The following is a 26,077-nucleotide window of genomic DNA, read 5'->3' on the forward strand; positions in this document are numbered from 1 at the left end:
ATTTGAAGCCAGCTTTTTTGATAATTTGATATTATCTTCTTTGTAGTAGTTACTTTCTTACCTTATCATTTCTAGACCCTTTTATCTTTAGACAGTGATGTAGAAATGTTGTTGGTCAGAAGTGCGTTTTGTAAAATCCTGCAAATTCAAAAAACTAAAATTCTTAATATGTCCTTGGAAGTTTTCAAAATTGGCTATAACTTAAGACCCCTGCCATTTTAGCATCAAGAAACTCAATACTATCCTGCATTAACATTTCATAATATATCAATGGGATTGCGGATTGCAGAGTGGTCTAAGAACGTTGGACTTTCAGTCCTATCTATGACCGTTGCACTTTTTATTAGTACCATCTATCTTGTACTGTACCCTCTCTCCTCCTTATTTTGTTTGATAAGATCCTCGCACAGTGCCAGTGGTCCATGGGGAGGGGCAGGATAAGGCTCTAAAGGGATTGGCCTCTAATTTAAAAAAAGCCAATGGAAATTACATGCAGCCGGTATATTTTTAAAAGCGGTATTATCCTTCGAGATGTGCTTTCTTGGGTTATGTAATTGTTGGATGGGTTTTTTTTTACGAATGACGAACGCAACCGTGGCAGTATACATACATTAGTTTTGCACATCCACAGCGAAATACGGTGATAAAAAATCGGATGAATGTACCTTTGTTGTTGTAGATTTTGCTACTGAATGTGGACAAACCAAGAAAATTTCCAGCCAACAACGGTTTCTGCCTCCAGCAGGCCTTTGGATAGTTCCAGTTCAGAAGGAAAGCTCCAGTTGGACGACCAAGACGAAGCACACCACAATGAGGACATCAGTGGTAGTTCTGGTCTGCTTAGGCATCCTTTGTATATCAGCATGTGTCCTTGCACAAATCAAGTTAGGGTCAAGTAAGTATATGTCAGTATTAAATAAGCAAACAAGTTAGTAATGTACTTTATATACAGGTTGTCCCAGAACTCTCTACCAATATTTTCAGGTACTATTCCTGGACCAACGACAAACCAAAGGTTCATATTAAAAAATATCTTTGTAAAACTCAATAACTACACGGATAGCCACCATTTTGTTTTCTTTCACTTAGTCATTGTACATTTGAGGACGGGTGTTGTATGAGTTGGATTTATTGTAGGTACTATTTCGAGGAAGGTTTTCTTTCGCTAGAAGTGCGGGGCCACCGAAGCCGGCACTGAATCGCAGAAGATAATCCGATCGGTGCTTTCCTGACTACAGAACACGTCACAGATGGTCCTAACCGAACTTAATTAGTTCAACACTATAAAGTATAAACATTTTTCTTTTTGTTTGAAAGAATTGAGAAATTGTAGCCTAGTCATTAATGGTGTTATAATTAAGGTTCTCAGAAATCTTTAAAATACAGATATAAACTTTATACGGGTATATTAGAGGTGACTGAAGGAAATAAGAAGCTTTTTGACGTGACAACGTCTTAAATTAGGTTGCGGCTCGGAGTCACTCATGAAAAAGTGTAACGCCCGGTAACGTTACGATGCCCGTCCAGTGGGTCCGCCGCACAGGATCCGCACGGGATAAAGCAGATAACTGTGGGTCCGCCGCACGGGATAAAGCAGATAACTATGTTTATTCGTGAAAATGTGGAGTGCTTAGATTCGTCATTTACAACAACTACAACAATAAAGGTAAATAATTGTACACTGATATTTCATTATCGTAAAACTATGATTGATTGATTAATTGTTAGATTGACACAAAAGTTGAGAAACTGAGTTTATAGGTTATGTCATACTATTGACAAATGTTGATAGTGTTAAGTAAATTATTAGTTTAAATCACTCTGCAATCAATCGTAATTCAGTCGATTGAGAAGAAACAGCGCATATTGCTAGTCAAACATTTAAAATAACAAATTATAACCTCTAACCTGTCATAACAGTGCGACCAAACAAACGAACTAAAACCGACCAATCACCACGCGCGGAGTTAGAATTTAACTGTGTTTAGCAAGAATTTCAAATTCCAATTTTAGTAAATGTTTTATTCAACTTTACCATTTACAATAACAAATTTTAATTAATTTCAAATTATGTACAATGTTTTAGTAAACAAAATATATTTCTATAGTTAAAATTTGTGCAATTCTTATTTTCATTCAATTCCTTGTTCCTATTGTGCAATTTAAATAATATTCATATCAAAAAACCTATATATTCTACCGAGAAAAAGACGTTGTCACGTAAAATCTTCGCCCGTAAAACCGACTTTACAGGCAACCATAATTTTTTTACATCATTTACCTTCCTTCAAGCAGTATTTGAGCTAAAACATGCGTTAATTATAGTTCAAAATATGCAATTTTCTTTATTAATAAATAATTATCAAATGTAATTCTCCTAAGTTTAAGTAGTTTAATTATATACGTTTTGCCTTCTTATTCAGCAGTTTTTATGTGGACAAGCGTTGCAAAACATTTTCCAAATTACGCGTTATATACTTGTAATTGATTTTGAAGTGATACAAAGTTTTACTATTTTTTACTGCCATCAGGGAAAGATATAACTCTGCGATCTGATGAGCCCCTGCGCTACATCTTAATTGCACCACGGGAATGGTAATCAAAACGAGTAGAAGCAGGATATCCGTTTATTGGCACAAATATAAAATATTTATGAAGCTAACTTTAAATTGCTGCATCATTCACAAAGATCGAATCATCTTAACAGCATGGAACAAGATCTAAGTGTATACATTCTGTCAGGTTATTCTCTTGCAGCTCTGAACCAGTGTTTCGCAAACGAAGATTGCACCTTGCAGCAGACCTGTATGAACCTCAAGTGCAAGGACCCGTGTTTGGAGGCCTGCAACGGCAATACTGTGTGCCAGGTCCGCAACCACGTCCCGTACTGCGCGTGCAAGCCTGGCTTCTCGGGCGATCCGTTCAGTGGATGCGATCAACGGAGAGTGACTCGTAAGTGACAACATCACCAACAGATTTGTAACAATTTATCTGCAATATTAAAAATGTGTCAAGTGAAAATAGGTTTACAACAGAAAGATCAAACTACTAAAGTCTGATGGCTTTATTTACAGTAGGTGTAGAGGTATGTCAGGCCGTTCCGGAACTGGAACCGTTTCGGACAGGAACTGGAACCAGTCCGAACGGAACTGGAACCGTTCCGACCGGAACGTCCCAGTCCCGGAACTAGTTCCAGTTCCTTGCGTCCCGTTCCGACAGTTCTTGTCTACTTATTTAAGTTTCTGGCTGATTTCGTTACGGAACAATATAAGTACGTTTCCGATATTTGAATTTTAAACACAAAATCTATCTGATCAAGTTGTTTACGTGCATCATAGACACACAGTTCCATAAAAATTAAAACTTTATGAATACTTATATTCGCAAATATCAATTTAAATTCTGCACCCACTAATAACTAAATCCACTCTTTTACCTATATTGTCAATATAGGTGATCAAAGTAAACTAAAAAAATTGTATTAAAGACATTTTTTTTTAAACAAACACAATAAGAAATATTTATTCACATGTTTTAAAATAATGATATAATATACCACAATGAATTATATTGAAACATAATTACGTATTTAGAAGGTTACCTTGAAACAGTAAAATAAATAGATATGTTGAAATAAATTCCATTATTTAAATACTAAATCTTCACTACTGTTGATCCCAAATTAAAACCGTTAGTTTAAAAGTAATGAAATACGTAGGCCTATTATTATTACAAGAGAGAGCCATAGCGGTGCGAAAAATAAAATTTGGTAAAGTTTCATTCGTTACGTCTACGGGCACTAAAAAGTTGTATATGAGTTATTAGTTGTTAACGTATAAATTAATAATGATTTGAATATGTCGATAACAATATTTAAGTACAGGTTGCCATATGAAAATATTGTGGTTGCCTGGAATTCAGAGCGGAACTGGAAACATTTACCAGCCTAGTCGTTCCGCCGGAACGCCCGGAATCATTTTGCACGTCTAGTAAACCGTTTCCGACGTAACATAAGGTTCCGAACTTAACAGAGCCGGAACGCCCGGAACTTCTAGGCAGGTAACTTGTTTCCGACGGAACATGCAGTTACGAATACTAACTGTTCCAGGTCCGTTCCGGTTCCGAAACGTTCCGATGGAACTGTTCCAGTCCTTTAGGCTCATATTTTAAATAGGTGTCTCTGATTCCAGTTGAGCCCCAGTGTGAGACCAACGACGACTGCCCCCAGTACAGGGCTTGTATCAACCGGAAGTGTGAAGACCCTTGCTATGACGTGTGCAGCGGCAACACCACAACATGCCATGTACGCAATCATATCCCTTATTGCACCTGCAGGAAGGGCTTTTCTGGAGACCCCTCGATTGCATGCAAGCCACAAAGTAAGTATCAGCATTATAATATAAACTCTCTGAATACAATAGCAAAACATCTTCAGGGATCTCTCTTCTTCTCCCTGATTTTTAACATGTTTACTCGAATCACCCATTTAATATATTTAGAAAACACTATATATATATATATATATATATATATTATATATATATATATACTGTATATGTATATATAATGACTCCAGTTCATTTTTTTAAATATCTTACTTAATGAATTTTTTAAGGAAACAAGATTTTCCAGACACTTGCCAGTGTTTGGTAACAGAAGAAATCAGTAACGCTACGTTTCAAAATCTGCAATCTGATCTCTTCCTTAGGTGGATACATACATACATAGGCTATATAAAACGAATAAATTATGAATGAGTACACGCAGAGAATTTGTTGTTTTTGAAGTATTTATTCTCAGGATAATTTCATTATTAAATACAAAATAAGGATCATAAACATAAATTAATTATATTTCTATAATGTAAACTAATCGATTCCCAGAAGTAAATTATTAGAAATCTATATAACCCTAGAAAGCTGGAGGGGTGTAAAAAGGGTATCGCACGGGCTTGGTAATCCCCGAAGTACAGGTACAGATAAAGCAATTAAACTTGGTACATCATTACAGCACCTATAAATCTACTTTTTGCAGTAACTACTATTTTTGTGTCATATCAGGGGATGGCCCGCTAGGAGTCAGAAGGAGATCTTAAATTAGGGCATAGATAGAGTAGTACATCAAATTAAAAGTATTTATTAGTACAATGCCGCAAATCCGACCTGACAAGGTTCGCTATTAAAAAAGTACGCTGGTTTAAAAGTTGAAACTTTTACTATGTAGGTCCTGTTCTACGTGGGTTTAACGTTTTTGTCTTGGCTCAAATTGTGAAAGTTAAACTTAGTAAATGAGTACTGGAATTAAAAAATAGTTATCACAGTAGTTATTGACTCTTTATATTAAATATTGTTCGTTTAAAATTATGTACATCTTGGGCTATGCTTACGTTAACATTGTTTGCCGAACTCCTTGTAGACCATTCTCCATCGGAATTTTGTCGGGTTACTGTAGGAAACCATGGATATACAACATATAAATTACGGTTATGAATAAAGAATTTGAATTAGTTATTTACAGGCTAATTTGATTATCAAATTTATGAGAAAAGGTCACAAAAACGTATGTAATATATTTTTATTGATTCCCTTCTTGCTATCAGTTTTTATTGAATAAATTACATTGTTGTGTTTTTATGACAATTTTCGTACAAATGAAATATATAAATGACTGTATAATATATACATATATGAATACATAGATTGAGTATGGTGTATACACATAATATATGGTATAATGTGCTTGTGTTTGTTTCTCGCGCTTACCCATAATAATACTATAGATATATTGTGTGATTCCCACTTAACTCTTCTGTAAGGTTTTGTAAGGTTTGGGTTTAGTTTAGATTAAGGTTGTGAAATATTATAATGTATTGTGAGCAAGTGCTGCTGTGAGAGGATTTAATAATAGGTTAGATTGGCAATACAACACCCTAAAATGAACTAACACATATTTTATTTGTAATAGCATCTCATTAGAGCATTATAAGATTATCTCATAAAGAACATTATATTGATTAAAATTTTATATTAATAATGGATAACGTAAACCGACATATTGAGCACAAACTTTAATACTTTAATACTTTGCACACATGTTTAATATTAAATTATTCATTACAATTTGTGTTTAAATTTAATTAACTATAACATTTACTAGTAATTTTTGTAGTTTAGCAATAAATATGTGTGGACTAACTTCAGAAACTTTCTTTTAAAATATCTAAACATTTACATACATTTACATGATTAAAACAAATGAGTGACCTTTTGACATTTAAATTAAATATATGAAATAAGAAAATATGAATTCCAATATTGAACTATTCATTTGATTTCTACACATTATAATCCTTTCTTTTCATTATTTACGTTGGAATTGTAAATGATTACTGAACCCTAATATATATTACTACGTTCCTAAAATTACTTAAATTTTATTGCACTTCACACTTATTACGCCTAAAAGATTTTTTACCGCACACGAACACAAGCACTGGCACTCCCGAACTTCGTTTTTCGAATCCCGTCCTCGACTTCCTTCTCTCCCTCGTTGTGGTGGTTTTTGATTTTGTTGCCCCCGCCAGCTCTCCAATGATTCCTATCATATAGAAATCATTATTTTGTTATTTTTTGTTATTTTTATGTTGATAGGAAACATCGTGTCGCGTAATACGTTTCGCTGATGTTCCATGCAACACCTCAAGTCTATAGCACATTTTATGCACGAAATGTCCTTCATGTTTACAGGCACAAAGCAAAATTGAAATCGTACAGATGAAATCTTTCTCGAAATATCTTACGAATAGTTAGACTAAATGGTTGTTATTGTTACACGTGTTTAATCAAATGTTATGTGATTCTACTCAGCTTCATTATAAACTTATTTATTCTTCGATTTTCTAACGCGATTGGCAACGGCCATCGAGGTTGCCATAAGACTAATGTTGAAATGTTCCCTGAAACTCAATCAAATCCCAGGGAGTGACGTGCACCATCATCGAACTGCATATAGTTTCGTGCACAGGGTCTATAGATAAGTTCAATTCCGCTATAGGCCTATCGAAGAGACAAGCAAACGAAATGAAGATTTTCCAGTCCCTGGAGTAACAAGCTTTGCTGAAGCTCAACAAATAAAACTTTAATAAAGTTTCCAGAAACCATTACTTATTTATTGCAATATCTATAATACTAATTTACAAACGCGTTATCTGAAGTATACAAAATTTAATATTTTAAAAGAATGATTATTCCGCCTGTTATAGATCCACCTGGGAGCTGGCCTCCTTATCCAGGGGCGAAAAAACGATTCCAGCTGGAACTTATCAAGGTACAAAAGGATATTGGTTTCCTGAATATAAAAAGGACAACATATTTGTTGTCATTAATATACTACGTTATTGTTAGGTACTGGTTAAAGTTTTAATATAACATGAAACATATGTTTATTCCATTTAAAAAAAAATGTATATATTTCCTGAAATTATATAAAGCGATAAGTACATAGGCTACTATTTATTATATAAGTAAAATATAAGGATTACATTACTTTTAAAAATATATAAATAATAATATTTTTAATAAGTAGAATTATGTATTTATAATATTATTTATACTAAACATTAAATTTCCAAAACCTTGCCACAGTTATCTTCAAATAATATTTTCCAGACTCCGGAGAGATTCCATGGATTACTTTCGAATCTGATTCTACCTCTTATTAAATTATTAAACTTAATAAAGACTAGGTATAACAAGCAATCATGAAATGAACAATGCTAGATTAGTTATTATGTTTAATTTATTTGTACTCATTTGATTGATACCTTCAAACGTGTTTGCCAAAAAAAACTGATTTCTAATAAATGTATTTAATTAAATTTAATATTCAAAATAATAACTTAACACCAAACGTAACTTAAAACGACCATTATAACTTCCCAAATTGATTTTCCAAGTAACGTGATGAGACGCCATTGACATGACTGAAACATTAAATTTGTTCTGTCTAAGGTCGTTGAAAGAAAGGAATCGTCTAATGGAAACTTATCGTTACTGCCCAAGTTGAGATTCCAAGTAACGTGATGAGACGCCACTAAAGCGCTAAAGCGACTGAAAAACTTGTTCTGTCTAAGGCCGTTGAAAGAAAGGAATCGTGTAATGGAAACCTATCGTTACTGCCCAAGTTGAGCTTCCATCAACTTGGGCAATAACGATAGGTTACATATCAATACATGGTCTGATTCTATTAGTCAGATTTTTATTATACTCAAACCAGAATTAGCGGATTGCGAGTGTTTCGGAAAGGGTGTGTCTAACGCGCTGAATCACCAGGCGAGTGTCGTCTGCAATTCTCAGAAGAACCGGTGGAGAGAAAAAGTGCCCGGAAACTTTCCGGAAACCATTATATTTCATGAAACCACGAAATGGCATCGACTCAAGTTATAAAGTAATTGTAAAGTAAAATTCATTTTTGTAGTGTGTGTTTTTTATCTCTTGATTTGGAACCTTTTCCCTATACTGCACCCGGGGCGCACAGATCTATGAGCCGCCCCTGAAGACGCATACGTGAGTCGGCCGAGTGTCGGTGCGAGCTTGGCTCGGTTACCGTCAAGTCACACATGTCCGACGGACATTGTCCTATGCAGTCCGAGCGCAGCAATCTCACTGTTTAGACAAGGGCATTCCTTTTTTTATTTTGAAATGAAATACCTAAAAAAATTCAGCAAATTAAGTATTGATTAAGATGAAGAATGTTAATTTTCATTAATCGCTGTGGTGAATGAAACATTACAATGCTACAATAAGACGTGGGTACCATCCGCTAGAATGTACCTACAATTTGTAAATAACATGATCTTGGTTATGTTTTTTATCCCTATTATTCTTGTTCATTGTGTTTTAATTGCAGTGAATTTCGTTCAAATACAGAATATTTGGTATTTTTGTATTACTTTAACCCAAGAACTTATAGTTTGAGGCCAGAGTTTGTCATGTAACAAGCCTTTTTATAGTAATTAGTAAAATATAGTAAATATTTGTGAAATATATACTGACTAGAAAATGGTTTTTCGTACGTAAAAATTTAATTGTAAATAAAATATTTTAATTTTAACTTTATTTCAGTGAAAAGAATCAAAAACAAAAAATGTCATAGGCAAATTTTAATGACTCATACAAAATACCAGGATAAATGTTTAAGTAACTTTAATACATCCAAGATAAATAGAATTTTGCGCAAATAAATATATGCTTTTTATTTCTTAATTAACAAAAAAGCTAGATTTTACATAATTCTGATTTATGTAATTACTGTTTTTAAAATCACTTAATACACAACATAGTATTATAATATTTTGTAATTCTAGCAATATAAGAATAAATTACTAGTTTTACTTTAAAAAATGTGTAATACCTTTATCAATAAATATGATTTTGTACGCGAACGCAGGATGTAGAGTTAGTATACTAAATAATTCAATAAAATAGAACGTTTACTTAAATAGTTTTAAAGCGAAGAACGCAACTGTAACCGACATGAAATTATATTTTAAAACTCTATTCAAATTTATACTCAACTTCTCAAAACTCCACATTTCCCGTAATTTCAAATTATACTCTGCATTCTGATATTTTTCACTTCATTGATCATAAATAACAGGAAACTTCCTTACTCCTTCGAAAAGGTTTTCTATATCCTCGACTAATGCGTATTTTCTCTTATATTATTAGAGGATAATGAAGAAATGCAAGTTAATTCTTTTGTTATTATGATTATATTACCGTTTTTAAGTATGTTTTCCGTGTCACAGACCAACTGGTTTGGAGCCTTCGCCCACTGCCTGAACCACGGCGGGAGACTCGCCACTGTTGCCAACTACGAGGAGAACGAAAGGGTGAAGGAAGCAATTAGAAAGACAGGTAGGTTGGTTTTTTATTGCCATGCTCTTAAAACATTAGTATCAATAACAATAAAGACGTAAGTCTTCGTACAGGCTTCTCTAAAAAGACTGGAAAGTCAACTTCTAAGTCGTGAAATTCTGCACGTTTAGTGTGGAATAAGAAAGTAATTTGTAAGTAAGACGATCCTGACGGAGTCGGTAAAAACCTGGTATAATTAAAACTCAAGATTTATGTAATTTTAAAGATATTAAAAGATAAGAATAACAAATAACTAAAAACAAACAAACAACACTAATATAAAAAAATTAACAGATCTGAAAATGACATTATGAAAAATACCACAAAATTACCAAAGCGTTATTTTAAGCAACTTCTGGTAGCATAGGGAACTAGGTCATGATTAGTATTCGAGACTTTCTTTTAAATGTAATTTTGTACACATATAGCTTCAATCAATTTTGCAATGATTTAAAACTGTGTCTATTCCAATTAACTTGTTTGATTGTTAGTGCTAAATCACGTCTACACACACATGTACTTTATTATAAAGTGATCTAACACACGAACTTAACTGGCACATCATATGTAATTGGATGTTTAATTAATCCATACTTTGAAAACTATAAAATTTGTCATGGTTAATAAATTATAATACTGGTAATTACCTACAGCTAATACCATTATTTTGCTATGTTCATCCTTTCCATAGTCTTTCCTTATATCGATCCAAGACAGAGTGGACGGGGACACCACATTAAAGAGTTGGCGGAGAGATGTTTACACTAAAGAGTTGGCGGAGAGATGTTTACACTGATATCCGCCGCCTCCATTCCGACAGGCTTCTTGAGGTGATTGAGTCGTTGACGCCCTAAAATAGTTCCTTGGAATCTGATTTTTAGATGTGCAATTTGATCGATCATTATGAAACTTTGTATGTATATTTATTTTTTCACGTAAAAGGGTGCTATGCCCATTGATGTAACTCACCACCACGCGGCGCTTGAAAATATAAAAGGTTACCAAATTATAAACTGCAGTTACAAGACAGTTACGTATATTAAATTGCCAAACAATATTTTGAAGGCGCTAAGTTTTTTATGTATATTTGTCTTTAAAATAAATTTCTGGTTGAACTTAAAGCATAAAGTGGTCTAACTTTATATTACAGTACATGTATGTGTATATAGCTATAAACATACACTTTTAACGGATTTTCTTGATCGTGGTAACAAGGTAAGCTCTACATCGACGTTGGAAATATAATTCACTTGAACCAGAAGTGGTTCAAAACACGGACAAAGCTTACGAAAAGCGTGCGAAACCGCGGGAAACAGCTAGTTAAAATATTAGTATAATGAAAATTCAACTAAAACCCTTTTTAAAATGTTTTATTGCCATACACGTGTTTCGGTATTCAACCATCATCAGTGTACAATAACCTCTAAATAAATAATAAACAATTAAATATACACATGTGGAAAGCTTAAACATATGTTAAATTTAAATGACACAATAATTGTAATTTTGATTAGTAACCTGTATTTTAATATTTTAATTTTTTCAAATTTGGATTTGTCTTATTTTTCAAATTACTTTTTACAATGTTATAAGAGTCTTTATTACAATTTAGATAGATATGTAATTCTTCTTTCGTATTTAATTTCTCTCCTTTCCTTTCGATGTACAACATATTTTCCATGTTCTTTTTAATATTTGTATAGGCTAGTTATGGTCAGTTTCTAATTGTTCAGCAAAAATTTGATTTTATTATAGACATGTTATTTGTTTTTAAAGCTTGTATATGTTCTTTAAACGTTTTATTAAAATTTCTACCAGTTTAGCCAATTTAATAGCTTTCACAGTCACTACACTTAATTTTCTATACTCCAGATTGTTTGTATAAATCTTGTTTGTCATCAATTTGATTCATTTTTTTCAATAAATTTAAATGTATTACTTCTTGTTTGGTAACAGCTTGGAAGGTTTTTCGAACAGCTTTGTTTAATTTAGTATTGAAAGGTATACATATATATTTCTGAATTTCTTTAGTATTAGGATTAGGTAGCATTGTGTTGGTTTTATTGATTTTTTATTGTTTTTCTTAAACATTTTGTCTACAATACGAGGTTGATATCAATCTTTGACTGCTAGTTTAATAAAATAATAGTTAAAATATATTTACTCGTATTTTTTTTATCCCTCCCTTTTGTCTTTATGCTAATGGAATTAATGTTCGGCAGGACTAAAAGCAAGCTTCTGGGGGTCAGGGACGGACTACGCCCTGGGCAACCACTGGACCTGGGTCAGCACGGGGTTACCCTTCACGTTCACGGACTGGAGCAACAATCAGCCCGACAACTGGCAGAACCTGCCCGGGGCTTTGGGAGTTTGGGAAGAAACACAGTACCGCTGGAATGACAGGAACTGTCTGGAACAACAGTACTCAGTCTGCGAGTACTACGACGAAGTAGAACAGAAGTGAAATGTGATTTTTTATATCATTTATAAAACACGAATAAACAACAGAGGCAAACTTGTTCTTTATTGAGAGAAACAAATTATTTTATGTTTTTGACGGTCTTTCGTTGTCGTGGCATCCGTAAAATCTAAGCATTGCTTCCTGGAAAAGTCGGTTAATCCTATGGGAGCTTACTGTACTCGGAACCTTATTAGACCTTTTATGGGAATGTCCCTTCTTAATCATACAAACAATATATTTGATACCCTTAGTTTTTTACCTTTCCTCGTTTCAGCTTTTATTATTCTTTCAAAATCCGGCTGCATTGGTGAAGATCTTGGTTTTAGTCCCCCAAGTAATAATGCTACAAATCGTACACTTTTCCATTCTCATAAAACTTCGTAGAATTGTGAGAGCTCTCTCAAATAATATATAAATATATATTCAGCGTAGTTATTTTTAATTTCTCAGAAAATAATTTTAATTATTTGGACTTCTTCTTATACACATTTTGAAAGTTTAAATATTAAACAATTTGGTCGTGTATTAATGCTATATTTCAAGTAACACACTCCTAATATAAGATCATAAAATTCAAAATAGTTCTAATAAGATCAAAATTGAGGCCCATTTTATTGCACGTGTACGGCTTTTTTATAATTTGGTTAAATTTTATAAAAAATTCTCATCAGTCACAATATTTTTAAAAACTATAATACGAAACATAAACAAATGTACAAAAGAGAGGAAAGAATTTAGGTATTACCCCACATTAAAAACCTGGTTACGTGTTTAAAAATGATAAAACTGCTAAAAATCCGTTCCGTTGTGACCTGTTGTATTCCAAATTATATCTGATAAATTACATGTCTACTTAGGCTATAAAGCTATTTTTGACAATTATTTTCAAACCAGTATCAGAAAATAAGTCAGTAAAATTATTTATATCTATTGGGACACCAAACATTCCAAGACTATGTATTACTGTTACAGCAATTTTTGTGAAACTCCATAATCCCTTTACACTAATACATTAATGACTTTTTCTCAACAAGTGGAAATAAGCCCACTTTAGTTTTCAGCCAAGAGGTACAATAAGATAGCCATTGAACATTTCAACGCTGCAACGTAAATCATAATAACAAGCAACCAGGTAGTAAATTAAAGTTAGGTTGCCTACGTCGAATTCACAAAAATAAGTGATTATTATGGTTGAGAAATGTAAGACGTGTTTAAATTGTGTTATTGTATTGCTTCTAGAAACTAAGGCGCAATCTGGAAGATTTTTTTTCTAAAAATCTGGAACACTCTTGACAGTCTCATTCTAGATTTGAAATTAAATTCAGTGTAAACTTGTGGATGTAAGATCTTCATTGCCGCTTTTCTTATTAGGCACACTAGGCACGTACCTAGGGGTCTCAAAGGATCTGGGGTCCAAAATCTGAATACGAATACAATTTTTAAAAAGGTGGAAATGAGGATGGAAAGATTTTTAAAATAAAATCACAGGACTACATTGATTGCCTCTCAGCCATGAACCGAAGCCCAGTCAGTGAATCCTGTATGCGGTATTTTGTTTGTAAAGTAAGACAAAATGCTGTACAGTACCAGTACAACGCAGTAGCCTACTACTATCATATAACTCGTGTGTAATTTGCATTATTATCAAGCGCCGAGACCTTGTCCAACGCAAAGTTAACTCGATTCCCATCCCTCCATTCCCCCTTCACCAGCTTTCCGACTCACCACTTATCTTCCACCCCTCCCACCCATCCCCTCACCAAACCAGTTCTAGAGATGGGAGAATCGAATATGGTATATTCAAAAGCACCCTTGTATTCGACTATGTATTCGAATACTTTATCTACGTTTAGTATTTTTTAACAGACAAGTCTAGACATGTTTTACATCCTTTCCGCATCCATTGTATCTGGGTTGTTTAAAGTTGCCCTGCCAAAAAGGTGGTAAAATCCTTTGCCTTTTTGTGCCTCCTACAAACATGTCACACCCATGCTTATGAACTTCAAAAAAAAAAAAAAAAAATTTGTTTACACGCTACTTCAGTCCCAACTAAAAGATTCTTTTCTAATGCAGGTTTTGTCACCAATGATCGTAGAAATAGATTAAAGCCAAAACCTTAAACAATCAAGTTTAAACATGTGTAATTACTTATTCCAAATTATGAATCTCTCCTTAATTATTCTTTTTCATATTCCATATGTATGTATTAACAATATGAATAATAATGTTTACTAAGAACATTTAGTATTTTTGAAAATATTAGTAAATGTCAATACAACTATAACATTTCAACAGATTTACGCAGTACCCATCGTTAGGTGTAACCAAGCTAATTTGAGAATGGCGGTTATAAAATTTACTAGTTGGTTCATAAAATTCTTCGCAGTTTAGTTACTTCATAAGTGTTACTAAAATGGTCTGAAATTATACATATAATGATAAACCGTTTTCATTCAAAATCCATCTTTAAAGATTTTGCTTGCATTTTCCAAACTTCCTTAACTTTTAATCTTAAATATTTTTTATTTTAAAACTAATTTTTTAAAAATAAAAATACTTAAATGAGGGGTGGGGGATACGGAAAAATCGTCAATTCATGGTTAAACAGACAACCCGCATTTTGGATGTTTCCTGTTCAAAAAATATAGCCTGTAGAAATAAAAATAAATAACTGCTCCGATGTTTATATGCCCATATCAAATGAAAAGCAAATCTGACAAATATACACGGGTGTTTTGAAAAGTCTGGGTACGGCTTAATATTTTACAAACAATAGCAGATAAAATCTATAAACTTTGCACAGTGTCATATGGCTATGTAAACTATTTTTCCTTGCTATTACCATGACATGCCAACCATGGGGGGACGGCCCACAGAGGAAAACATGGAAATCTTAAATTAAAGCATGGGTCTTGAAAGAGCTCACTTAGTAGAGTTGAATGCCGCAAACCGCATCTCTAAAGGTTTATCCAATCAGAAATGGCCGGTTTTGTTTTAGGTACACATTGTGAAGTACATTATGTGTACATTATATTTATTCAACGGTAAAGATACATACATGAATATGGTCTATCAGTTTCTAATCGGTAAAACCCTTTCACTCTCAGTTCTGGTATTAAATTCTATACAAAAAGCGTCAAGTGTGCCAGCTTTACCAGAAGTAGGCCGTGAAAGAGTTATCATAGTGGCCTATAGGTTTTTAGATACTGTTATGAAACTGAAGAACTGTACGGAGTTTTGAAATCTTTATTAAAGTGTTGACTGACAAACTGAGCAATTGTTTTTTGCCAACCAATAAAAATCGATGTTAAACTTTGTTGATGGAAAAATTAGATTCGTATTTCCTCATGATCCATAATGGATGATAATACTTAGCTTTTGCTATTAAGTACAACTATTGAGGTTACGTTGGCACTAGCTGGATAAATACCTCATCCTGAACAGGTTTTGTAATTGAAGCGCAATTCTGAGCGGTCGTTTGCGAAGTGTCGGCAAGCAGTTATCCGCTAGGCGATCCCGGGACGTTCTCCAATTCATGACAAACATCCCCTGCGAAACCGCCATGTTTATTGCTGGAATAAAACCTCTTTTTGAACTCATTCCAGGAACTCCAATTTCAGTTTACTCGCACGTAACTTGATACTAGTAAAAACCCCTTCTATACGAACTACTAGCTGTTTCCCGCGGCTTCTCACTCTTTTCGTAAGCTTTGCCTGTGTGTGAGTACTTCTGGTTCAAGTGATTTTATATTTCTAACGCTGATGTAAAGTTTACTTTGTTGCTACGATCAAGAAAATCTGTCAAAAGTGTATGTTTTATAGTCACTGTACACGTACATGTACTTTATTATAAAGTGGTCTAACATTCAAGCTCTAAGTTAAAACCAGAAACTCATGTTAAAGACAAATATATTTCAAAACTTAGCGCCTTTCAAAAAGAGTTCGGCTATTTAATATACGTAACTGTCTCATAATTGCAGTTTATAATATGGAGGCGTTTTTGATAACTTTTATATTTGACAGCGCCACCTAGTGGTGATATAAACCAATTGGCATAGCATATAAACATTCTAGGTGGAAAAATACTTATACATACAAATTTTCATAATGATCTGTTAAATAGTTTCTGAGTCTATAAAGGACATACAGACAAACATTTGTTTACACCACACTCTCAACACACACACACACACACACACCACACACACACACACACACACACACACACAACACACACACACACACACACACACACACACCACACACACACACACACACACACACACACACACACACACACACCACACACACACACACACACACACACACACACACACACACACACACACACACACACACAACACACACACACACACACACACACACACACACAACACACACACACACACACAACACATTATGTGTTTATTTATAATGTTGATTATGTTGTTTATGTCATTATAGATTTTTTGCTGGTTTTGTTAAAGAAAGTATTTGTTGTTTATTGTAATGGAATTGGAGGTTGTGGAAATCTGTTAGTATTGATAATATTCACTGTTATTTAGTTTTGTAAGGTTGTAATTGTGGGTTTGAGTTGTGGAATGGTAGCTGCACCAGTAAATAAAGGACTGTAAAGGACTAATTGCCAACGATGCAAAAGACAATATAAAATTAAATGAAACAATGTTTTTCATTTCGCACGTGCTATACATAGCACATGAAATGTATGTATTGTACTGTAACTGAATACAAATAAAGAAATTTTTGAACTTGAACTTGAACTTGAACTTGAACTTGAACACACACACACACACACACACACACACACACACACACACACACACACACACACACACACACACACACACACACACACACAACACACACACACACACACACACACACACACACACACACACACACACACACACACACACACACACACACACACACACACACACACACACCACACACACACACACACACACACACAACACACCACACACACACACCACACACACACACACACACGACACACACACACACACACACACACACACACACACACACACACACACACACACACACACACACACACACACACACACACACACACACACACACACACACACACACACACACACACACACACACACACACACACACACACACACACACACCACACACACACACACACAACACACACACACACACACACACACACACACACACACACACACACACACACACACACAACACACACACACACACACACACACACACACACACACACACACACACACACACACACACACACACACACACACACACACACACACACACCCACACACACACACACACACACACACACACACACCACACACACACACACACACACACACACACACACACACACACACACACACACACACACACACACACACACACACACCACACACACACACACACACACACACACACACACACACACACACACACACACACACACACCACACACACACAACACACACACACACACACACACACACACACACACACACACACACACACACACACACACACACACACACACACACAACACACACACACACACACACACACACACACACACACACACACACCACACACACACACACACACACACACACACACACACACAACACACACACACACACACACACACACACACACACACACACACACACACACACACCACACACACACACACACACCACACACACACACACACACACACACACACACACACACACACACACACACACACCACACACACACACACACACACACACACACACACACACACACACACACACAACACACACACACACACACACACACACACACACACACACACACACACACACACACAAGTAGAATATGAATGTAAGGGTTCTAGCGCACTTTTTGGGACAGACAGAAAATCAATGTCAAATACTGTTTAAAAGGACAATAAACGAATCTGTAACTCACGAATGTAAAAATAACCGAATCTATAGCTGTTTTACTGTTCATTGTAGGCTTCTAATTTCTTAAGCTGTTTTAATGAAAAAATCCAGAAATCTTCGAAATCTTTATTCTACAAAGTTAATTGTAACACAGTCTTTATCTTTAATAGTCTTCTTTCCAGTAACAAACCAAGTGTAATTTTTCATTTTTATTCAATTCTTTAATCTTTTTTTCATCCAAAACAGTCAAAAATCTGTTCGGCAAGTGTACTTTACAATCTTCCAACTCGGCAATTATTGTAAACCCGAATTTATCTTTCATTTTAAATCCAATGTCAACAATTTTATACTTCTTATTTTTCTTCTAAATCAATCAATTTCTTATATTTCTTTGAACTTTAAATCACCAACCTCATTTAATTCCTTTAGTAGCTCCATTTACATAAGAAAAAAATTATTGAAAAAATAGTATAAAGAATTTTAAATTGCCCCCTACAAACCAATATAGTAACTATTTTGTCCTATAATTATACTATTTTTTCAAAAATTTTAAGTCTTAGTTTACAGATTTTTCTATAATAAATAGAAGAATCTACAGCTGTTTTACTACAATTTGTGCTGATTTGTGTAAAATTCTAGTAAAATGTCTCCACTTTTCAAAGTGTTAGTTAAACAAATTTTTCTTCTTTAAATAGAAGAATCAAAGGCTGTTTAACCATTAAATTGTGCTGATTTTTTATCAAATTTTGATAAAAATCCTTAGAAATCTACTGAATTATTGCTATTTTTCAGCTTAATAAAAAGATATTTCACTAAATAGTAAAACTTGGCACATTCAAATTTTCCCTATTTAAATGGAGAGGAAAAAGATATCCTGCCCGTACTGCAAAAAAGACATTTTCGAACATCATTTTACCCGACATTATAAGTCAAAGAATCATCTGAAAAATAAAGATATTTATGAAAAAGAATTAAATTATTTGAAGACTTGGGCTAAAGAAAATCAAATTGCCGATCACCAAAACATGTATAATATAGAAAAATTGCGTGAACTAAAGAAAAATTTTAAGGAAAGTAAAAAAGATCTCAATCTATTTAAAGATGAAAAAATTCAATCAATCGCTGAGAAATTGTCCATTGAAACAAACGATAAATACTAAGTCTGAAATGATCGAAGAAATTGACAAAACTCTTAATGAGAAACCCGAAAATATCCATTGATGTAGAAGTTTATATCCTCAAATACACGGTCTTTTCAAGCAATACATTTTAACAAATTTAAAACGATAATTCCATGTCAATTTACAAATATCTATCAATTATGCGGTCAGAAATTAAGAGTTTAATCGAGAAATTTCAAGAAAATGTTAAAAATATGAAGGGTTATCTCTCTTTAGAATGCGAATATACGAACGAACTTTAGTGAACGGTGAAACACAAACTTGTCCAATGTACTTTTAACTATAAAAGCAGACGAAAATCTTTGACATAAACGACTTTATTACTAAGCAATTTAATAAATTAACACATCGAGAACAGACAAATCATCCAAATCGAGGTTCTGGATGGACATTAAAACGCTGTAAACAACTGATTTTGAGCCTTAATAAACACGAATTTATGAACGCAGGATCATATATCGATTTACCAAAGAAAATCAAAGATAAAAAAGCTTGTATAAATATAAAAAATAAAGATGATTATTGCTTTATTTATTCTATCCGATGCGCTATTGAAAAACCCGAAAGAGACTGCGAAAGATCAAAACAATATGAAAAATTTGTAAATGACGAGATATTTTCTGGGTTCGACTATCCTATGTCTTTAAAAGATATACAATTATTTGAAAAACGAAGCAGTAAAGCAAAGTATAATTATCCGAAAATGTCTGTAAATGTCTATAGTTTTGATGAAAAACTCAATATTGTTCCGTTGCAAATTTCAGAAGTTTATGACGCCAAATTAGAAATCAATTTATTGTATGTAAAACAAGATGAAAAATCTCATTATGTATTTGATAACAGATTTAAACAAACTTGTATTTTCTCAGTTATCTAAGTGTAAAAATAAAAAATTTCTATGCAGAAGATGTTTAAGCCATTTCTACAAATCTGGAGATTTAACAGATCATTTAGAAATTTGCAAGCAACACGAAGTTTGTAAGCCAATTTATGCCGTTTCCAGGTCAAACAACATCATTTACTAATTATCAAAAGAAATTTCTCATCCTTACGTTATTTATATGGATTTTGAAAGCATATTAGAGAAGATTCCCACATGCAAAAACAATCCGCAAAAATCGACTACAACCAAGATTCAGAAGCACAGTTCCATATGGTTTTACTCTATACTTAGTGTCTAATGTGACCAATCGTATGTACAAGCCGATATGTTATCGAGCCAAAAATGAAGAAGATTTGCCGAATGTTCCAAAACAATTGTTTGAAGAGCTCAATAAATTATCGAAATACATAGCTAAAAAATATAATTCTAAGAACCAAAAACCCATGAAATTAACTGAAGAAGAAGAAATTTCGTATCAAAATTCCAGTCTTTGTCATATTTGTGAATGTGAGGGTTTTGATAATCAAACAAGAAAAAAAGTACGAGATCATTGTCATTTAACAGGTAAATTTTCGAGGTTCAGCTCATTTATCTTGTAACTTGAAATCTCAAATTTTCCTCAAAATATTCCAGTTTTCTGCCACAATATGTCATGTTACGATACTCATTTGTACATAAAAGAATTGGCTAAACAGTATGGTAATGTTGATTTGATCGCAAACACCGATGAAAAATATATAAATTATTCTGTAAATTCTGGATATGGATATGAGTTTGAAGATGATAAACCAAGAAAGTACATCAAGTTTTCTTTCGTAGACACGTTCAGATTTATGGCATCGTCTATAGAAAAGTTAGCTAAAAACCTCAAAAAAGATGATTTCAAACATACAAAATCATTTTATACAAGATGGTCTGAACGCAATTCTAGATAGAACAACCAAATGACGAAGAAGAAATCTTTAAAATTCTATCTGGAAAAGGCATATTTCCTTACGAATTTATCGATAGTATTGAAAAACTTGATTACACAGAAGAATTGAGAATTCAAGATTTCTAATTCACTTTTGACAGATGAGAGCATATCTGAGAAAGATTTTCAACACTACTTAAATGTATGGAACAAATTAAAAGTAAAAAATCTAGGAAATTACTCCGATCTCTATAACATTCAAGATGTTTTATTGCTTGCCGATATATTCGAAAATTTCAGAAACATTTGCCTAAATTGCTATAAAGCTTGATCCAGCACACTATCTAACAGCTCCCAGTCTTGCATGGGATGCTATGTTAAAATTAAACGAATATAGAATTACAATTAATTAGTGATTATAATATGTATTTGATGATCGAAAAAGGTATTCGCGGAGGCATTTCTCAATGTATTAAACGATATGTGAAAGCAAATAACAAATATTTAAAAGATTTTTGATAAGACAAAGCCCGAAAACTATTTGTTGTACGTCGATGCAAACAACCTTTATGGGTATGGACTTATGCAAAATTTACCATATAACGAAATCAAGTGGATGGATCCTAAAACGTATACAACAGCAGAATGGAAAGAAACAATTTTGGAACTCACTGGCGACGAAGATTATGGATATATTTTTAGAAGTTGATCTTGAATATCCAACAAATTTGCATGAACATCACAAAGATTTACCTCTTGCTCCAGAACATTTTAAAAACAAACTTTGCACAACTCTTTTAAAACAAAACAGAATATGTTGTTCATTCTAGAAATTTGAAATTCTATCTAGAACAAGGTATGATTTTAAAACATGTGAATGATCAGAAACCTTTCATGAAAGAATATATCGATTTTAATACTAGTATGAGAACCAAGGCTATAAGTGACTTTGAGAAGGACTTTTATAAGCTTATGAACAACTCGGTTTTTTGGAAAATCGATGGAAAAATGTAAGAAATAGATGTGATATTAAACTAGGAAACGAAGAATTTTCAATGAAACAAGCTAAGAAAACGAATTTCAAATGTTTCAATATCTTTGAACGACAACTGTATAGCGAGTCACATGTACAAACAAAAGGTTAAATTTTAACAAACCGATTTACATAGGATTTTTCAGTTCTCGACCTCTCAAAATTGCTAATGTACGAGTTTTATTACAACAAATTAAAGAAGTTTGATCCAGATTTGAATCTGTGTTACATGGATACAGACAGTTATTTCTTAGAATTGAAACGAGATCCCTTTAAAATTATTTAAAGAAAAATATAGATGATTTCGATACGAGCGACTATCCAAAAGATCATGAATGTTTCACTACTAAAAATAAGAAGGTAATAGGGAAATTCAAAGACGAATTGAACGGCGAGATATTAGAAGAATTTTGTGGTTTAAGATCAAAGATGTACTCGTACAAATATCTAGACAAAAATCCAGTTAGGTGTAAAGGAATTAAGAGAAGCGTTGTAAATAAAACAATAAATATCGAAAACTTTAAAGAGATGTTTGTTCGAAGATAAAGAAGAATTTAGGGAGATGACTGTAATAAAAAGCTATAAACATGAATTGTACACCGTCACTATAAACAAGTTAGCACTGAACGCTAAAGATGATAAGAGAATCGTTCTAGAAAATAAGATCGATACAGTACCTTATGGCTATAAAAATGAAGCAAAATCTGATATATTAGATGAGTTAAATAAACTTGGAAACTTTGACATGTAAATGGAAGATGATTTGATTCACTGCCACAAATGCAAGAAAAAAACGAAAAATATAGATTCTAAAATCGTTCAAACTCAAAACGGGTTGTATAGAATTGCAGCAAAATGTTCAAAATGTAAGACAAATAAGAGTAAATTTATAAAGAATCCAAATGAAAAACAAGTAAAGAAAGAATCTAAGAATAAGGAAGAAATCGAGATTGAAGCTAGAGAAATTCATGCACCAGTACGAAAGAAGTTTAAAAAGAGAAAAATTATAACATTAGGAATTGACGATTTTATGGGCAGCAGATTTAGTTATAATGTCTAACTATTCGGATCAAAATGATGGATTCAAGTATATGTTAAAATGTTATTGATACTTTCTCAAAATATGCTTGGTCAAGAGCTATCAAAAGAAAAAACGGTAAAGATGTTTCAAAAGCCTTCGAAGATATAGTAAAAGACGCGATAAAGATCAATCACAAACCGCCAAACCTACTTCATACAGATAAGGGTTTTAGAGTTTAAAAATAAAGAATTTAAACGATGTTTTGAGAAAATACAACATTAAGATTTATCATACTGAAAACGAAGAGAAATCAAGTATTGTAGAGAGATATAACAGAACTCAAAATGAGAGAATGAAAGTAATTTTTGAGATTAATAAAAACTTTAAATGGATCGATATTCTTCAAGAAATCGTAAAGAAATATAACGATACTGTTCATAGCACAATCAAAATGAAGCCGAAAGACGTAGATAAGGATGCAGAAAAGGAGTTTTTAGAGACCGTTTTCAAGTATGTTCCACCTGAAATTCACACGAAAACTAAATTTAAAGTCAATGATCATGTAAGAATTGTTAGTAAAAAAACAACATTTTCGAACAAATATAAGAACAATTGGTCAAGAGAAATCTTTGTGATTTATCAAAATTAATAACACAGATCCTGTAACTTATAGTATAAAAGATTTAAATAATGAAGAAATAACCGGAAAGTTTTATAAATATGAATTGAGAAAGTCAAAGATTTTTTCTATATAAATGGAGGCTCAAAAGAAATGTTCAATGTGCAAAGAAATAAAAGGTTTTGAAGCTTTTTAATAAAGATAAAAGTAGAAAAGATGGAATTATTTATAATTGTAAAGATTGTTATAGGAAGTATCATAAAGAGCTGTATGATAAAATAGAAAAATTAACTTTGGAAGAGAAAGAATGTCTTAAATGTAAAGAAACTAAAAAAATTTTCAGAGTTTAATAGTCATCACTATAGTAGAGATAAGAAAGACCTCATATTGTAAAGATTGTGTAAAGAAGAATCACCATAGATTATATTATGAAGATACTCAATGTGAATGTGAAGAACTATAAAATGGTTAAATAATTATCAAAAACATTTACAAAACAAAATATCATAATTCAAGAGTTTCACATTTTCATCGTGTAATAATTTTTTTCTATATAGAATGGAGGTCTCAAAAGAAATGTACAAAGTGTCAAGAAGAGAATAGAAAAGACTGTTATTGTAAGGAATTATACGTTTAAAATGGACAAATTAACTTTAGAAGAAAAAAATTGTTACTTTTGTAAAGAAATTAAAAATATTTCTGAATTTAATAACTGGCAGTATAGTAAAGATAGAAAAGATGCTTTTTTGCAAAGATTGTGCTAAAAAAATTTTCAGCGAAAGTTATAAAAACGAAATGCCTTGTGAATATGAAAAAAAGATTTTACAATGGTTACCTAGTTATGCTAAACATTTACAAACAAAATATAATAAATCGAGAGTTTTTAGTAAAATTTAGAAACATTTTCATCGTGTAATTTAGATATATTCTATAAATCAGTCGAGATTCTGCCATATTTTGTAGTAAAATGATTTCCGTTGTATAAAATATTCAAAGATTCTTTCATTTGGTTGTAGAGATTTATACTATTTGGATCTCCTTGTCTTAATAAAATTTCCATTTCTGGGTAATCAATTTCAAGTTCTTTCAATCTTTTCGGTATTTCTCATCTTTTGAGCTCTGATAACGTAATAAGGATATTCCCACATGTGATTCTTCTTAATTAACACAAAAACATGGTGTTTTTTCTTATCAAAATCTTTACAAACAAGATCTGGTTTCATTAACTCCATTCGCAATTCTTGATTCTCTATTTTCAATGATTTCATTTCATCTTTAATTTGTAACTGTTTTATTTCATCTTTTAACTGCTTATTTTCGTTTTTGAGTTTGTACTCACCATATTTTTCTAATGGAAGGTAATACTTCTTTCGTAACCCAATTTTTAAACAATTTCGCTTCTGGTTTATGCGATCATCAAAATTAAAGAATAAAGTCCAGATTCATTAACGAAAACAGTGTTATTTTGGAAGTTTGAAGGTAAGCTATTTATAGCCCCCCTTATATTTAGATTAAAATAGAAGTTTTTATCATCTTCGTCAACGTTTTATTCTGAATCGTTTTGCATAGTATTTTCATATTCTAGAATTTTTGCTACGTCTTTAGCCTTAAACCAGATCACATTGTTTTCGTCAACAATCGTAAAGATATGTTTTGTTATTGAATATAAGTTGATTATTGAGTAGGTCTACAACTGACTCCATTTAGATAGAAAAAATTTAACAAGCAAATTTTTTATTTTGAGTATAAAGTCCAGATTCATTAACGAAAACAGTGTTATTTTGAAAGTTTAAAGGTAGTCTATTCAATAGACCCCCTTGATTTATGTCTTTAAACATTGATTTATCATCATCAACGTTTAATATTATTGCTTGTCTCGTGTTTTCATATTCTAAAATTTTTGTAAGAGCGTCGAATCGACGCCCTTGTCAGAATCTATGTTTTCAAAGCTTTTTTTGTATTTTTCTTTAACATTGTCTTTATTCGTATTTTTTTGTGAATATTTGTGAGGTGGCCCTCGAGGGCTACCTTATCTTTTAGATAAAAGTATTGGTATTTATCAA

The 26,077-nt window shown here is 32.7% G+C and overlaps 1 protein-coding gene across 1 annotated transcript; it reads left to right on the forward strand.

Moving 5' to 3' along the window:
• The first annotated feature begins 795 nt into the window (after window positions 1-795).
• LOC124373359 lies at window positions 796-12,381 on the forward strand. Its single transcript, XM_046831734.1, has 6 exons — window positions 796-895; window positions 2,758-2,952; window positions 4,191-4,379; window positions 7,262-7,326; window positions 9,809-9,917; window positions 12,140-12,381. Exons 1-6 carry the CDS (start codon window positions 811-813, stop codon window positions 12,379-12,381), a joined length of 885 nt encoding a protein of 294 aa, XP_046687690.1. The 5' UTR covers window positions 796-810.
• The last annotated feature ends 13,696 nt before the right edge of the window (window positions 12,382-26,077 follow it).

The sequence above is a fragment of the Homalodisca vitripennis genome, unplaced genomic scaffold (assembly GCF_021130785.1).
Source record: "Homalodisca vitripennis isolate AUS2020 unplaced genomic scaffold, UT_GWSS_2.1 ScUCBcl_5395;HRSCAF=12091, whole genome shotgun sequence".
Lineage (NCBI taxonomy): Eukaryota > Metazoa > Arthropoda > Insecta > Hemiptera > Cicadellidae > Homalodisca > Homalodisca vitripennis.

Bases quoted from the DNA above. Each gene is read 5' to 3' on its own strand.
- LOC124373359 (XM_046831734.1), top strand. From the start codon at position 811: ATGAGGACATCAGTGGTAGTTCTGGTCTGCTTAGGCATCCTTTGTATA. The intron at 4,380-7,261 runs GTAAGTATCAGC...CGCCTGTTATAG, and splicing joins GATTGCATGCAAGCCACAAA to ATCCACCTGGGAGCTGGCCT. The intron at 7,327-9,808 runs GTACAAAAGGAT...TCCGTGTCACAG, and splicing joins TCCAGCTGGAACTTATCAAG to ACCAACTGGTTTGGAGCCTT.